General features: G+C 49.6%; 1 protein-coding gene across 1 annotated transcript in view; it reads right to left on the reverse strand.

Annotated features, from left to right (window-relative positions):
- Window positions 1–10,946, reverse strand: part of nfatc1 (nuclear factor of activated T cells 1) — a 37,511-nt gene extending 26,565 nt beyond the window's left edge. Inside the window, exons 1-5 of the mRNA XM_069176790.1 lie at window positions 10,897–10,946; window positions 8,390–9,413; window positions 7,947–8,106; window positions 2,758–2,960; window positions 618–790 (exon numbers count right to left, since the gene is read on the reverse strand). Of these exons, the coding sequence (XP_069032891.1) occupies window positions 618–790; window positions 2,758–2,960; window positions 7,947–8,106; window positions 8,390–9,413; window positions 10,897–10,915 (1,579 nt within the window). The 5' untranslated portion in view covers window positions 10,916–10,946. The remainder of the gene's footprint in view (window positions 1–617; window positions 791–2,757; window positions 2,961–7,946; window positions 8,107–8,389; window positions 9,414–10,896) is intronic.
- Window positions 10,947–16,000: the final 5,054 nt, after the last annotated feature.

Consider the following 16,000-nt stretch of genomic DNA (forward strand, 5'->3'; position numbering starts at 1 on the left):
AGCAGAAAATCTCTGATTCGAGAGGCCTGAACCCGCGTCTGCTTCATAACTCCATAAAAGTCTTTATGGATTCATGAATTGTCGCTGTTTCTGGATATTCACTAATTGATTAATCCGTTTCGCGAGCTTTCCGGTCTTGTGATCTTTTTGAACGGATGGAGCATCATCTGCTATCAACCCCTCAAGTCACATCATGTTATACGCCCATGAGAAGTCTTGAAGCGGGATTTATTTATTTATTTATTTATTTTTTCTTTCAAACCTCAAACTGTTTGATTTGAGAAATCATTAAAAAAAAATTTAAAAAAGCTTGAAACTGGAAAACAAGACTGTCTGCATCCGGTCCGCTGGTACCAAGCGGTGGATCGAGACACCGACCTACAGGCTGATGTGATAAAGGTCCAAATTATATTTGAGGAAAGAAAAAAAAAAAAAAAAAAAAAAAAAAAAATTCTCCAAAAATACTTTTTTTTTTCCTTCTTTTTGATGATCTTGTGACTCATAAAATACGACCACCGTGTTGGTCATCCACTAATCGAACTAATCACGCGGTATTTAAGCAGCTGCAGCTGCAGGTGACTGATGAGTGCAGGGTCGACATCTGCAGATGTACTTACAGCACTCTATGGGGTTGGATGCAGCCTGCAGAGACACCGTCCTCCCCGTGGCCTGGTTGATGTGAACTCTGTAAACCATCCGCACGCGCGTGTTCTTCCGGCCGATGTCGGTCTCCCCCTTCCTCAGCTCGATGTCCGAGTTACGCAGCTTCAATATTCCCGCGCAGTCGATTCTGTGTTCGGGGGGGGGGGGGAGAAGAGAGAGTCGGTCACGAGTATTCTTTAAGGACATATATAATCTCACGGTCGATCAGGCTGCGACTTATGCAGCACTGCAGCCAAATAGAAAAAAGTAGATTTTCACTCTGGAATCCGTCAGTACGGTCCTGACGGAGGAAGCTGTCCCGTCAACAGGAGATTAACACCGCCAACCTCAGCAGAGCTTCTTTTTTTATTTTTTCCCACCTCGGTGCATCTGCTCTAAAACAAATGCCTGGGAACATTAATAACAGCGTCACCATGTTTGTTATCATCCACACGAGATGGCTCCTAAAATGCTGCACATATCTCACCACCAGGCATTCACCATAAAATATATTTTCATCAGGCACTTATTAAACGGCCTGCTCTCTCTCTCTCTCTCTCTCTCGTCTAACTTTTCCAAAACGGTTTCTGGCTTTTCCATCGCCGTGCTACTTGATGCCGCATTCCTCAAAGCCTAGTTAATGTCAACTTTTACACACATTCGAACACTCCCTAAACATTCTTCTGGGCAGTCTGCTGCGCTGGTGAAGCAATCAGGTGTCGATGCTGAGGACCCCGGCTGCTCGGCGCTCCCGCCTACGCAGACAGGCCGAGTGAAAGATCGCACACCGAGGTTCCCGTTCAGTTCCTGTATCTCTAGAAGGAAAGGCGATACCGAGAAGCGGGGCTGTACTTCAGGAAGAACTGTTATCATTCAATTTATTAAGAGTTAATCGGAGTCGTACCAAGCTGAATGATGTTGCTTCACTAAAATCTGAACTGATGTTGCTTAACAATTTAATTTGAGACTTCTCCCCTTAAATCATCCTGATTAACTATTTCAGAAATATAATATTGCCTGTAGTCTATACACCACACCGTAAAACATCTAGATGTCACATGTCAAAAGGAATAAATCCCCGGCCTGCACCGTCCGAGCCGTGTCCTACGTGAGAGAAGAGAAACCGTATCCCGAGGAGAAGTCGTTGTATAAGAGGAGCTTATGTGTTACATCCATTAAAGAAAACTCAAGAGAGAAAGTGCTGACGCGAGCAGGATGCTGCAGCCTGCAGCTCAGACACAAACCCCAGGTCCCTGTTAGCAGCTCCAAGCTTCCCCCCGGTAATCTGATCTCTGAGGCTTATAAAAAGGGAAAGCAAAGCCACCGTCTGTGTGCAGACAGCAACACTTTTTATAAAACTCCAGGTCCTGAAGGAGGCCCGCATGCGCTCAGTCATACACGGATAAATCAAAAGCTTTTTTTTTTTTCCTTGTTTAGAAAAGCAGCAAGCTAGCATGAGTTTGTTGGAGTTTGAAAAGCACAAAACAAACATAATTCCCTCCGGTAGATGGGGAGAGGGACGTAAATACCCTAAATTTGAGGAAAGCAACAGTGAAAGACAAGTCTCGTGGTAAAAGAGAATGTTTCATGAGAGTTAAGTAACAAAGATGTGAACTTGATCATCCTAAGACTCAGCGCTGAAATATTAAAGTCTCAAAACAAGTCAAAGGACGTGTTATGGACTTCAAGAAATTTTGAAGGAAGATGGTCGACATCTTCTTGGATTTGTGTCAACTGACTCGAGACTTGATGCGGACTCGTCCGGAAAGACTTGAGACTTGGTGTGGAGTTGTTTCAGCGAGCTCAGGACTCAAGAGTCTGAAATGACTTGACATTTTAGTTGGTTTGAATGACTCAAAACTTGACATGAACTTGACGTCAAGTTTCTTGTCATTTCTTGGGCGTTAAGCCTCAAATAATTCAAGACTTGGCGGGAACTGTCAATGTGAAAACAGGTTTACATTTTTCCGACCAGATTTATCCTATTTTATGTCTAAAGTCTCTTAAGTCAGACTCGTTTAAGAATGCGTGCAAGTTCTTTAAAGATTTGAGATGTGACGTCCAAGTCGGGTCTTGAGCTGCATTTCGACACTTGGAGCCTCTGGTTGCACTCACATGGCCCGCATGTTGTTCTCCGGCAGCAGCGGGATCTCCAGCACCTTGGTGTTGTTGTGCAGGGCCTCGTGGCTCGGCGTGGACACCGTCTTGCCCGTGATGCGGTGGACCTGGTAGAAAGCGTGGGGCCTCAGCAGCCTGTCGTCAGCCGTGCCGATGAACAGCTGCAGGGTCAGCGGCTCGCTCTCCATGTAGCCGTTGAGCTAAGAGACGAGACAGAAAGACACGCTGCCGGTTAAAACCCTCAAAAAGCATCCGCTTGTGTGCAGTGCAAAACAAACATAGATCTTTCAGAGGTTCAAACAAAGAGCCCTTTTAGGATCTTGTAATCATCACCCTCTCATCTTCTTTAATTTACGAGCGATGGCCTGTGTACATTTCCTCCATCCGTTCATGTCGGGCCTGCCAAGATGTTGATCCTACAGTAGCCGAGTCTCAGCCGCTGCCAGAGAGCAGTGAAACCACCTCCAGCGAGCGGCGCTGTGATTTGCGAGCTCCGCGCTCGACAACACTGAGGCAGTATTTCAGAAGAGTCGGGGTCACGTCAGTTCCCGACCGCCCCGGCCAATCAGGGTCAAGCAAAACCCCTGACGTGACCTTGCTCGGATGTGTATCAGTAAAAAGATCCCGGTGTGAGGCGGCACGGACGTGCTCGCCGGCTGTAGCCGGTGGGCTCGACCCACAGCTTCCAAAGTAATCCCAGACCTCCGTAGGTGTTGCTTGACAGGAGGCCTCCTGCCAAGATGACCTCAACCACCCAGACTGCAGGGTGCAGGCAGGGAGCCCGAACCCGCAGGCTACTACTGACACACTGTCTGAGAGCTATGTATGTTATCCATACAGCGTGACGGCGGAGGAATGAGGGCAGAATACTTCACATGCTGAAGTCAAAACGTTGACATTTTTCAGGTTTAAACCTACGCAAATATGGAGGAACATTTCACGGTTGTTGTTTTTTTAAAAAAAAATTTTTTTAACCCCATTGTTGCTGTTTTCGTGCAGTTCTTACATTAGAGGTCTTACAAGATTTACAAATATTGGAATAGTCGTTACGATAATATAAAAATGAATTAGTATGCGCGACTATCATCTTTATTTCCCCTGTTTTTACCAGCGCCCGGTTGTAATACATTACTCCCGTCAGAAGGTGGCGGTAATGCACCTAAAGCCGTTTGCCGGCCGCCATCAAACAACAAAGGCAGAAGAAGAACACGTAGCTACAGAGGCTCCGGACCTTTACGGGTAAAACTGTAAGATTAGATGCCGCAGTGTAAAACAAGAGAAACACGCAAACGCAAACACAAACAGTTCTGTGTGGAATAAATGGAAGATGAGGCGCAGTTCAAACTCTGCAGGTAACGGGAGAATAATCCGTTTCTAGTCAAATAGCTCCCAGCAAATTTCAAATATTATTTTAGCTTGAAAAGCATGTCACTCGTTTACGTAGAAGAAACCAAATTATCAACATCTTCATCATCTCAACATACCGATGCATTTAATTATGATTTAATAATTGAATTTTCATGCTTGCATTTCTGCCCGGTTTAGCCGAAGAATCAAAACGGGACTTTTTCCTGTTTGGCTGAACTGTCTTCAAGTCTTTCCATACTTTTCACTTACGTTAGGCAATTTTGTGGCTTGAAATACCTCCAATTATCAGGTTTCAATGAGGGTATTGTGTATTGTTTCCCAGTCGGGATCAAGTATTATTACCGTTTTCTGTACGGGGGAGTTCATATTCAAATGTACAACATTTAACGAAATGCATCTGATTGCGTAATACCGTAGAGAATAATGTTTTATCTGACAACTTAAGACAAGGAAAATATCTCAAACCGAACGTTACATGCCCGTCACCATCCTCGGACTGTGACAGAGCGTCATGGAGGCAGACACTCGACCCCGCCTAACAGTGTCAGTCGAAACAATCAGCGTGGAGATGTTGAAACGAAGACCGCAGTTTTCACTTACATAAGGGGAGCACTCGAGGCGAGCGGCGGCCGCAATGAGAGCGAAAGGCTCAGACCGGGGAGGCACAACATGTGATTTGGAGGAGGATCCCTGTCAGGGTTAAGAGCCTGCAAAAGCCCTGTATATTTGTGTAAGGAAATGGGTTGCTGCCTAGCAATGCTGTTTATTCAGGCAGCAGGAAGGAGTGTGATGAAGTGAGGTGAGGTAGCCTGCTCGCAAGGTTGCGCTCAAGAAGTAATTACTAACAGATTACTGATTATCTGCTTTGAATTATTATCGGCAGCAAAGTCTAGACAAACAGAAATAATCAAAACTCCACAATATCGTCAGACTGCTTTCAGCTGTTTTCGGTTGCTTTGATTCGAAAAGCTCACAAAGCATGCGTTTGTAGAAAGATTCATAATTCACGTCACCAATCGTCAGTCATCATTTTAAGACATAACATTTTATAAGCAGCAATTTTGAAATCAAGAAATCTTTCTGGCTGTTTTTTTTTTTTCCCTCCTCTCCGATGCGGATCATATGTTGTATAAAGCAGCTGCATGAGACAACAGATATGATTTGTTGATGCAATTAAATCGCTTGCGATACAACTTCATGTAAACCCACCGCTTCCCCGCCCGGGCAGCTTGACATTGACAACACAGCCGCCCCTCCCCAGTTCGCATTATCACCCACAAGAGGAATGTCGAGACTGCCGACTGCGCAAGGCAACATAAGAGAGGGGAGAGAGGGGCGAGAGGGGAGAGAGGGGCGAGGGCGGCCGGGCGACCCTCCGTTTCCCTGAGACCACGATCGCACAAACAAACAGAGAGGGAAAGCCCAGTGTGACGAGCATTTCATCCTGTCACATGATATTTGTTCATTACTCTTTGTTTAGAAATCAAAATTTGATCACGAGGACGAAGGCCAAGAGAAGACACACGATTCTTGAAATAATAACAGTTCAATCTACAAAAAAATGGTTTCAAAACAGCGAGTTTGGTGAGTTTTCAGGCAGTACTGAAAGAGAGGACCTCACAGACTTGAATAGGGAGTATTTCCCCTCCACTGAAGTACAGCAAGAAACCCTGAGCATTAACTGCGGTGAGGGCTGCACACAGCACTTCAGAGGGGCATACTTCAGTCTGCTGCTGGCGTAAGGGCGGGTGTGGTTGAGGCAGGCAGCGGCGATGGCATTGAAAAAGAACAGAAAACAGCCGGCTTAACTGTGCTGATGCGGGCTGGGGAGGAGAAAGAAAAAGAAAAAAAGAAAAAAAAGAAAAAGGGCACCGCACAGAACGGGGCCGTCCAGAATAAACTCTGAGCGGGGTTTTGAGTCAGAGGAGCGACGGGACGAGCCGCCGAGGCTTCGCCAGCCAGCGTCCGCGGCGTGAAGCTGCAGCGCCGCGTGCACCGTGTAATCAGGAAGTCGGAGAGATGGGGCTGCCTCGTCTTAGGCTCCCTCCGACATCTCCATCACGGGCTGCCAGAAACGTGTGTGGTTTTAGTCGGCTGCCGCCTCCGCAAGACGCAGCTGATGATGTCAGCCGTACACACGGGAACTTTCCTAAACAAAGGGAAGTCTGTGTGGTTGGGGCGGTAGCTGGCAGAAAAGCAGGGGGTGGGGGGGGGGGGGGGGGTCTGGGTTTAGGTTTTAAAGAGAACACACTCTTTATTTCAGCTGAGGTGAACCCAGACCCCTGTCATTAAATCATTAGCACCTTCTCATGGACAAAAACAAGAGCCCCGTGCAGATGTGTGGCTGAAGTTGCGACGCACTGAACGGTGCAAAATGTTTTGGTTTCCAGATTTTTTTTTTTTTTTTTATTCCACTGCTCCTTACAAATATAATATTTCTGTTTCCTTATTCTGCTGTTGTCTGTCAACAAAAAACAAGAAGTTCCATCCAAACGCTAATAACTTGAACCTCTTTGAGGTTTAATTATGATGAATACTACATACTCTTAGCATACAGTGTGTACAGTGTACTAATCGTCATAGTATACTGTCTTTGCGGTAATTATACGTGAAATTAGTACATGAAATGTATTTTCTACAGACCATTAAACTTGCTAAACTCTCATTAAACTTTAACCGCAGAAAACATTGAACGCTAACTTTTGAGGGTCTTTGAGCCAAAATTATTGGTCAATCTTACACATATCATAATAGATATGTCAGCTGATGAGTAACTCGAAACTGACGTACAGAAATGCCATTAAATGCGTGTAGTTAATTTAGAAGCTAAGCTGCCATTACATAACTTGTCCACCAGATGGCACTGACAGGCTCATTTTTTTTTTAAATTCTTAACTCCAAAAGTTCTGGGAAGCGAAAACAGCGTTTCATCAAAACTGAAAGTCAAACACAGAAAACTCTGCTCCGTATGTGATGAATGTCTGGTAAACTTGTAGATCCATCGTAATGTATTCATAAAATGTCAAAAGGTTTAAAAGTGAAACTGACGGCTCCGCTTCCCACTCACTTTCCTCAACCCCTCGCTGGAGACCCTTTATTTATTCTGAAAGTGAGGTCAGCGGTGTGGAGTAATGCTTGGGGGGACCAGATGGGGTTATAACCAAAACATCTGCAGTCGTCCACATTTTTTTTTTTTTTTTTTTTTTGCTGCTTTAGACTCGACCACCAGAGCTACTGTGGTTAAAGCTCATGACTAAGCTCTTACTGGCCATGCTACATTACTTTGTAACCGTCTGCGCTGCACTCGAGAACGCAATGGAAAAGTCTGAGTCACTCTTGTCTGGACAGGAAGTGACTGAGTGGACCGGTCTGTCTAATAACATACCTTCGGTATTCCATTCAGAAATGTGACATCTCTGAATAACATAACGACCAAGTCATGAAACACACGTCGGCCCGGTCCCTCTTAACACATGGGGTAAATGACAGAGGGGGGAAGAGGGGAGGGGGTGTTGAGGTGAGAAATGACGAGGTAAGGAGCGGGAAAATAAGCCTAATGGCCGCGCCATGTGTTGGTCTAATCGTTACAGGAAACTGAAGCGTCTAGCTGGTGGTTCAATGTGAGGTTCAGCCCTCAGAGGAAGTCTAGAGATGATAAATAGGGAAAATGATGTTGCTATTTTTAAAGAAATCTGGAATTATTCTACCGACTAAAATACTCGGTCTCACAATCTAAGAAATGGGAAATGGGGCAGATACCGGTTTGCTTAAAGTCGTCACGTGCCAAAGAAAGTTAAGAAGCTCTAACTTGATCAGACCTGAACGATGGGGTGCCCTCCTGCCAGAGCCTTCACCGCTCCCCTGCTGCCCTCCGTCTCGTAGTGGGCTCGGTGGTGGGACTTGGGCTGCACTTCGATCTGCAGGCTGTACGGCCCCGAGCTGGACGGCAGCTGCCAGTCGAGAGCTGGCAGAGATGGGCTGTCGAGACACGAACACGTCCAACGCGTCAACTTAACAAAGGAGGCAGGACGGTTTATTTTAGGTGCACGTACGGAGGTAGAACGGGCAGCGTGTGGACGACGCCGAGATGCCGGACTTCGTCATAAAGCCGATAAAGGAAATGTGCTTTAATTCAGCGCAAGTCCACGGATATTAAACTCCTCACGTCGTTTGCCAAAAACACTGAAACAATTCTAGATTTATTTGCAGCGTAATGCTTTGATAAACCTCCAGCGCACACAAACAGTCGCCCCTTCCTTACCTGACATATTGCTTTGGCTTGGACCAGGAGTACAGGTGTTGAGGCACATCCAGAAACCCCCCGGAGTAGCCCTCCTTCTTCAAGAGCAGGCGGTGTTCGTCCTGACAGAGCTCCCCGGGACTCAGCTCCTCACCTCCGGGCTCCACCTTCAGGCTGTGCTCCAGGGTGGTTTTTCGGGCCTTCATGGGGATTCCCTCTCCGAGGTCGGTCACGCCGTCCGTGGTCAGGGCGTTGATGGCCGCCAGGATGGCAGAGTTGGTGTACTGGTTGGTGTTCGGCAGCCAGGTCTCCTCCGTCACGCTGAGGCGAGGGGAGGTCTGCGGGGACGGTCCAGGCGAGTGGTTGGGGGAATAGGGGAAGTGCTTGTGTGACGCACCGCTGCCGTTGAAGCTGTACTTCCTCTTCGCGCCGTAGGGCGAGTTGGGCCGGGAGCCTCGCTGACCCATCCAGGTGTCGTCCGTTACGCTCGTACGAGGGGAGGTGGACGGGGAGTGGCGAGGAGAGCCGCCGGAGGCGCAGCCGTCTCCGGGCAGGGCGAGGGTGGAGCCCTTGGGGGAAACCGAGGGCGACTGCCAGGGGGAGTTCTGGGGGGAGTTGTCGTAGTTGTAGGAGTAGCCCGACTCGTAGGACACGTCGGAGAGGCCGCTGCGAGATGAGACGCTGCTGGCCGGACTCAGGCAGCTGGGGTCACGGTAACCGTCGGCACTCGGGAGGGTCAGTGTCACTATGGAGTTGACTCGCTTGGCAATAGGGAGGCTGCTCTCCTCCACCTCTTCCTCAGGAAACTGACCGTAGGCGGTGATCTCGATACGAGGGCTCTCCAAGGTCGGGGCTCCGTTGGGCCGGACGCTCGAGGATGAATAGTAGCCGGCTCTTCTCATGTCGTCCTGGGAGTCATAACTGTGAGGCTCGCTGACAGAGACAGAGATGGTGGGGCTGGACTGGAGGCTGTGGTACTGGGAGGGAAGACACGGGGTGCCCAGTGGGAGGGAGAGACTGACGTTTGGCGTGTAGCCATATGCATCTGGAAGGCAAACAGAGTGACTTTGTTAGCATGATAATCAAACACACATTCCCTGGCTCGCTCACCGAGAGGGACGCCACATGCCAAGTTAAGTTGTAAGAGAGCTGCTGCAGAGGCGTTGCCTATAATGGCAAGAGAACAACTTGCCTACTGGATTTGGCCTCGACCGTTTCCCGAGGAAGAAAGGTATGCGAGTTCAAACGCGCCGGGATCCTCAAACACACCGAGGCCGGTGATATAAACCGTCTCTGAATGGATCAAATTGTACAAAGCAAATTGGGTGGGAGACCCGGATAAAAGGAGCCAAAAATAACTCCAGTCTAAAAATAACCAAAGGCAGCACCTGGTCGGTTTTTTTTTGTTTTGTTTTGTGTTTTTTTTTTTTCCACCGCACTTTGCCAGATTTATACCGCTTAATGCACACGGCGCCCATAAACTGTAACGTTATGAAAACACACCGACGCTTTCGTTGGCCGGCCCCTCGTCCGTTCAGCCATCGAACAAATTAAGACGCAGGCGGGACGCGATTCCTTTATTTGCATGCTGCTAGGGTGCAGGCCGTAACCCGGGGGGGTGGGGGGGGGGGGCAGGTGGGGAGCTGTGCCAACGCTCCCTGCTGGGACATATGAAACTCTGCCCATCTGTGGGGATGGCTGAGGTCACAATTAGGGGTTCGTGGAAGAGGGGGCGGAGGAGGGAGGGGGTATGGGAATGGGAGCTGCGGTTATACGGTGCACGAGGCTGGGCGACTTGCGACCGCACTGATACGGATGGAGACGGCTGCTGCAGACAAGACGCACGCAGTCACCGCAGCTGCCGTGTGCTGTAAATTAGAGAGAATTAGGGGCCCTGCCGTAAAGACGATGACATCAGCGCAGCGCCACATGACTCCTTGCAATAAAAGAAAAATGATGCCTGCATTTAAAAAAAAAAAAAAAAAAAAAAAAAAAACACTGCTTGCGTGATACAGTAGCTCTGAAATGTTTGTTTTCTAAAATGACCGCGGCGTGCTCACAGGTAGCCCGAGGGGGGGCCATCACGTGACCCCACTCAATACTGCCCTCCGAATCGCTGGCAAGGTTACCCCACAATGCCATGTCAATCATTATTATTGCAGCGGCTTCAATTCAAGACTATTTTGGGGCACACGTTGTCAGTCATGAGAGTCACAGCGGCAGAGGAGCCACGCCCACCTCGTCACGCAGGGAGGGGCGCAGTGCGAAATATCCACACCGCTGCTTTAACGCTGCCGTTAACCGGAATACACTGAAGCTCAATACAAACAAGTCCACTGCGAAAGCGAAGCCAAGACTATAATTCAAAACAACATCCCCAGCTCAACGTGTCACATCCGGGTGTGAAGTGTCAAACCCTCATGAGAAGTTGAATAAATGCCACGTTGGAGCGGTGCAATGAAAAAAAGAAGAAGAAGGGAAAAAAAAAAAAGAAGAGTTATAATAAAGTCATTAAAAGTCAAGCTCACCCTCTTCAGCGGATTTCATTTTGTCCTTTGAGCAGAACAACTTGAGATCAAACTCTGAGTAAAGTTGCACTCGGGCACGACTCCTTATCCATATATTAAAGTGAACTATATTCCTCCAGCTGCTGCAGGTCCTCTGTCGCTGTATCACCGCAAAAAACAACAACAACAACAACAAAAAAAAAAAACAAGAACGAGAAATAATAAAAAAGGCAAATTTCGCGTAGTTGGAAAAACAGCTCAATACCGAAAAAGCGCACTTAATAAAAGAGAGAGGGGAAAAAAAAAAAAAAAGGCGAGACGCGTCAAAATGTTAACACGTGTAGAATAAGACCATGACCGGGATGCAGTCGCTCGCCCTCGGAACAAAACCTAATTTTGGTCGCGGTGCTGAGGTGTCCGACTGTTGGGGGATCCTTTCGCTGTCTGCTGGGTCGCTGTGACGCACTGCTGCGGCGCACAGACAACTTCTGCGCTTTTAAACTCGGGGATCACCTCGACGGCGACGCACCGCCCCGCTGCTCTCTGACGCATCCGCAAGTCCGACCACCAGACGGGTCCAGTGGAGATCCTCACTCACTCTCTCTGTCTGTCTCTCACGCACGCACACACACACGCACGCACACACACGCACACACACACACACACAGGGGTTTCCAGAGGCAAGGGATGACAATTAGCGAAGCTGGCAGAGATTGCTGAAGGAATGTGAGTAAAATGGCTCGTCATGTGTGAGAGCCAAACCCCCTCCGGTGATTGGGGAAAGAAAGAAAGAAAGAAAAAAAAAAACTCACCCCCAAACAGCTCCTGCTAAACTTAATTCAGCATAACGCGAGCCAGGCTGAACATCCCTCTGCGGATAAACAGCGGAATAAGTCGGGAGTCGGAGTGACACAAACGCAGCAGGAAACTCGGGCGAAGTGTTGCGTAACCGACGTTAAAAGAAAGCCGAGCTGCGTCCTCATCATCCATCACTGACTTAACGAGCGCGAACAACATCCATCTGCGGTTCCCGCCCACTTTGATCTCCGCTATCTGTTCCCCCCTTTTGGCGTCGCTCGCGAAGGAGTCATCAGCGCGCTGCACGTGGAAGCTCCCAAATCAAGATTTATGCGCACGCTAATCCTCGCGAGCGTTTTACATTAAACTGCTGCCATTTCCACCCAGAAGGAGCCATCCATCAACCGGCTCCTGCAGGATGTTCGCTTAAAGGCCGCGAGGTTGTCGGATCCGCAGCTGGAGGAGCAGCAGCAGCAGGAGCAGGAGCAGCAGGAGCAGGAGCAGCAGGAGCAGGAGCAGAAACACGCGTGGAGCTCGAAACGTGTCGGGACACACGGCTGAAGCGCTGCTTTTTACGAGACGCACATGAAGCACCGAGAACTCTCTCAGATCTTGTTCGGGCGTCTCACTGTGGGGTTTTTTTTTATTTTTGTGTGTGTGTTTTTTTTTTTTTTGAAGTTATTGCATTTGAAAAGGCAAATAATTGCTTTTCCACTTCCTCCTGACTGTCTGCAGGTCTGCGGGGGCGTAAAACGCATAATTATCCGTACTTGCACAGAAGTACTATATAAAAATCAGGTCCCGTACCCGGTCATTTGACATGCCGAGCCGAGAATCTTCACAGAGCTTTCCGCCGGCCGCTCTCTCTCTCCGCGGTCGCCGTGTGCTTATTCGGCTTGCTATCTTTGGAAGGTCTGGACCTTCCAGCAGCTGGCAGCCGGCCCGCCGCGTCTGTGATGGCAATAGTCACATGAAGGCTCTCGAGGAGTCTGTCCATCCCTGGAGGTGGTGGTGGTGGTGGGGGTGGTGGGGAGGGGGAGTTGGGGGAGCCGTGTTGGATCTTATCAGCTGGCCCCATTTCTATGGTGGTGGTGGTGGTGGTGGTGGTGTCATCATGCCTCCGCCACTCTCAGCTGAGGAGTGTTTAAGGCGAGTCTTCATTTCAGGGTCATTCTTTGAACCCCGCCTTTGCCCAAAGCCGGTAAATCGGGTGTAGAAAATGGATGGACGGATAGTTGTTGAGACCCCCCCCCAAAAAAAAAAAAACAACAACAACAACAACAAAAAAAACCACAAACGGTAACCTCGCGGTGTCACAAGAGCAAAAAAAAACCCAGAGGATCGTCAGAGGCCTTATCCTCTGGAGACCACGAACCACGGCGCGACGTTTGATAGAAACCCATCAAATAGTTGTTGAGATGTTTAAGTCTGAACCGAAGGACCAACCGTTTTACTCACAACAACAAATGGCGAATCACTAGGTTGTAAAACATCTTGCACATTAAGCATTCGTCTACTTAATAAAGGCCATTAATGTCCGCAGCAGTGCGTTTGCTTCTGGATTTCTCATGCCGGATAATATTGGAAAAAGCTGCGGAGAAGAACACCTGCAAAGTAAGAAAGGGTGAGTTTTGTCGGGTGAGACGTAAACCGTCTTGTTTATGAAATGCAAAATATTCAAAGTGAGCTGCTCCCGTTTGCAGGTTTGCGACCCTTTTCGCCGCGCCCGTGCGGACTACTTCCTGCGTCCCGAGCGTCCCGACAGCACAGCATGCCCTCGGCGTCCAGCTCCTTCCCTCCTCTCTTGCGGGGCTCGCGCCGATTGGCTGTCGAGAAACGGTTGAAGAAATCGGCTCTTAATTCGCATCTCCGTTGCGCAACGACGCGGCACGCACGCCCCACATCGAAAGCAACCGTCCCTCCTCACTTACTGGGTATCTCGTTTTGGCCGAGCTCTCTCCCCTCTCCCTCAGCAGGATATCTGAGGGAGTGACGCCACTTGTGAAACCGTAGCCGTCCGTTTCATCACGGGGACGCGGCCCGGCCGGCCGGCTCTCCAGTCATTTAAAGAGACCCCCCCCCCCCCCCCCCCCCCTCGTTTCTTTGACCTCATGGAAATCTCTCATGGTGGCTGAGGGAGATGGCTGAGGGGAGGGGGAAGTGAAAGATGGGAAGGGGGAGTGGGGGAGGAGGAGGAGGATGGAGGCGGTTGCCACTCCACAGCTATGTGTAACTGAAACATGTGCTGCAGTAAACACTTCCCCGCAAGCCTGCAGTTAATAAATAGCGCCGCTGCTGATTGACTCGCGGACTCCTTTGCGTCAGCGAGGTGCCGGGGGGGGGGGGGGGGGGGCGCCACGTGGTGTTTCCAGCCTCCGCGGCCTGCTGCTGGTTAGCGGACACCTTGGCAGCGGGCCCCCCCCCCCCCCCCCCTTCGCAGGCCGGATTGGATCCGGAGCCACAACTGAGAGAAGAGCAATCGCAGATAATGAGGAACGAGGCGGAACATCCGGCGCTGATAGCGGAGGAGAACAGAAGAGCCCTCTTCGATACCGACGGAGCTGCTTGTCACGGCTGATGCGAAGTGACACGACAGACGCCGGACTGATTGAATACCAGAGCTGCGTTCAAGTCCTACGGGAGGGGGGAGGAGGAGGGGGGGGGGGGGCGCGTCGAAATTAAGCGGAGACCACATCAGAGTCCGCTTTAAATCTCGAGGCTTGCAAAGACTTGCAAAGACGAGACTCAAACGGTCTCAAGTGCTCGAGAGGAAGCAAAGACATCGCTCGCAAGTCTTCGTTGTTAAACTGCGAGTCTGTCGGGTCTGACATTTAAACGTCCTCCTTTACGAGCTCCTTCTAACGGCTCATTTAAAAGAGCGTCGATAATAATCAAATGTTTAAGGGCAGTTTCTTTTCAAGTCTCTTCGTCGTCATGGTAACAATAATAATAATTAAAAAAAAACCGCGGTTAACGTCGTGAAACGAGCGCAGTTTGGTCCGCGCTCTGAGACGACTTCATCAGCTCGGCGAGCTGCGTTCCATTCACGACGTACGTTAAACGATGGAACGAGTCGAAACGAGCCCGCGGTGACTTTTGGTTTCGCGACAGCGACCCGGAGGTCGCGACGAACTCGAACACGAGTCGTCCCGTCGGCTTTCGACGGAACGACCGCCGCCGTCGTTTTCGGCATAAAGCACGGGCGGGCAAAAACCGCACGTCACCTTTCGAGCACCGAATGTCAAACGAGAGTCCGCAAACCGCTGCCAAACGCAGCTTTTCATTCAGCGCTTTAGAAGACACACATTTCCATAAACAAAACTAAAAAAGAGAAAATAAATATTTGATGCTCGGCCAGAAATGAAGGCCCGCGTCGCTCCATATCGGCTGCATGTGTAAAAGAAAAAAAAGGATTCTACATCTGTCAATAATACCATTTGGAAACGCGATGTTTCACACGAGTCTTCTCTGTGATTGCAGCACGAAAACAAAGATTTTCAGCCGCTCTCCGGTCGCTCTTTGTTACCAAGACCGACTTTCACACACAAAGTATTGAGGCTTCAGGGCAGTGAAACAGAGGGCAGCTGTTGGGCAACTCGGAGAGGCGGCAACCAACTGGCTCAGATCGTCACTTTAATCCCACGCGGGCGTCTTTTTTTTTTAAACCGGGAGACGAGCGAGCGGTCCCTCCGGCCGTCCGTCCGAAAGGCATCGACGCAGTTGGAAGTCTCGCGCGTGTGAAAACACGACAGGGTTGTCGCTGCCGGCGGGGTTTCAGACCCCTCGCGTTTCAGGCCGTGTTTGCAGCGCGAACGACGCGCAGCTTTCTCTACGGCGCAACAGTCTTTTGGGCTGATGAGTGACACAATCACATCGCCGATTTAATAATCAGACCGTCGATCACGTTGTGTCCAGGAAGCTTCTAAATACATGTTTGACCCCCGCGTCTCTCTGTGGGAGCGATGCCCAGCTGCTTTTCCCAGAGGGGTTTTTTTTTATTTTTTATTTTTTTGCTCTGGTATATCTTCATTTCAAGAGTCTGGGAGGGGCGGAGGGGTGGTGTGGGGGGGGGGGAGGGATGGGGGTGGTGGTGGTGGTGGTGGTGGTGGTGGTGGAGGAGGGTTGGTCTCCCTGTCACAAACCCACACATTTTTGTCGTCCGCCTTCCCGTCCTGCCAAACTCTGCGAGCACTCTGCCCGGTATGACGCGGTTTGGACGGCAGCAAGGTGGAAAAGACCTCGACTCGCTTTTCTTTCCACAGTTCGAACCCCGAAAAGAAATCCAGAGCCGGACTTTATTTGGGTCCGGACAAAAAACACGAAGGAA

Source organism: Embiotoca jacksoni, unplaced genomic scaffold (assembly GCF_022577435.1).
Source record: "Embiotoca jacksoni isolate LCO1_2020_lvr unplaced genomic scaffold, fEmbJac1.0.p SCAF_7, whole genome shotgun sequence".
In the NCBI taxonomy this organism is placed as follows: domain Eukaryota; kingdom Metazoa; phylum Chordata; class Actinopteri; family Embiotocidae; genus Embiotoca; species Embiotoca jacksoni.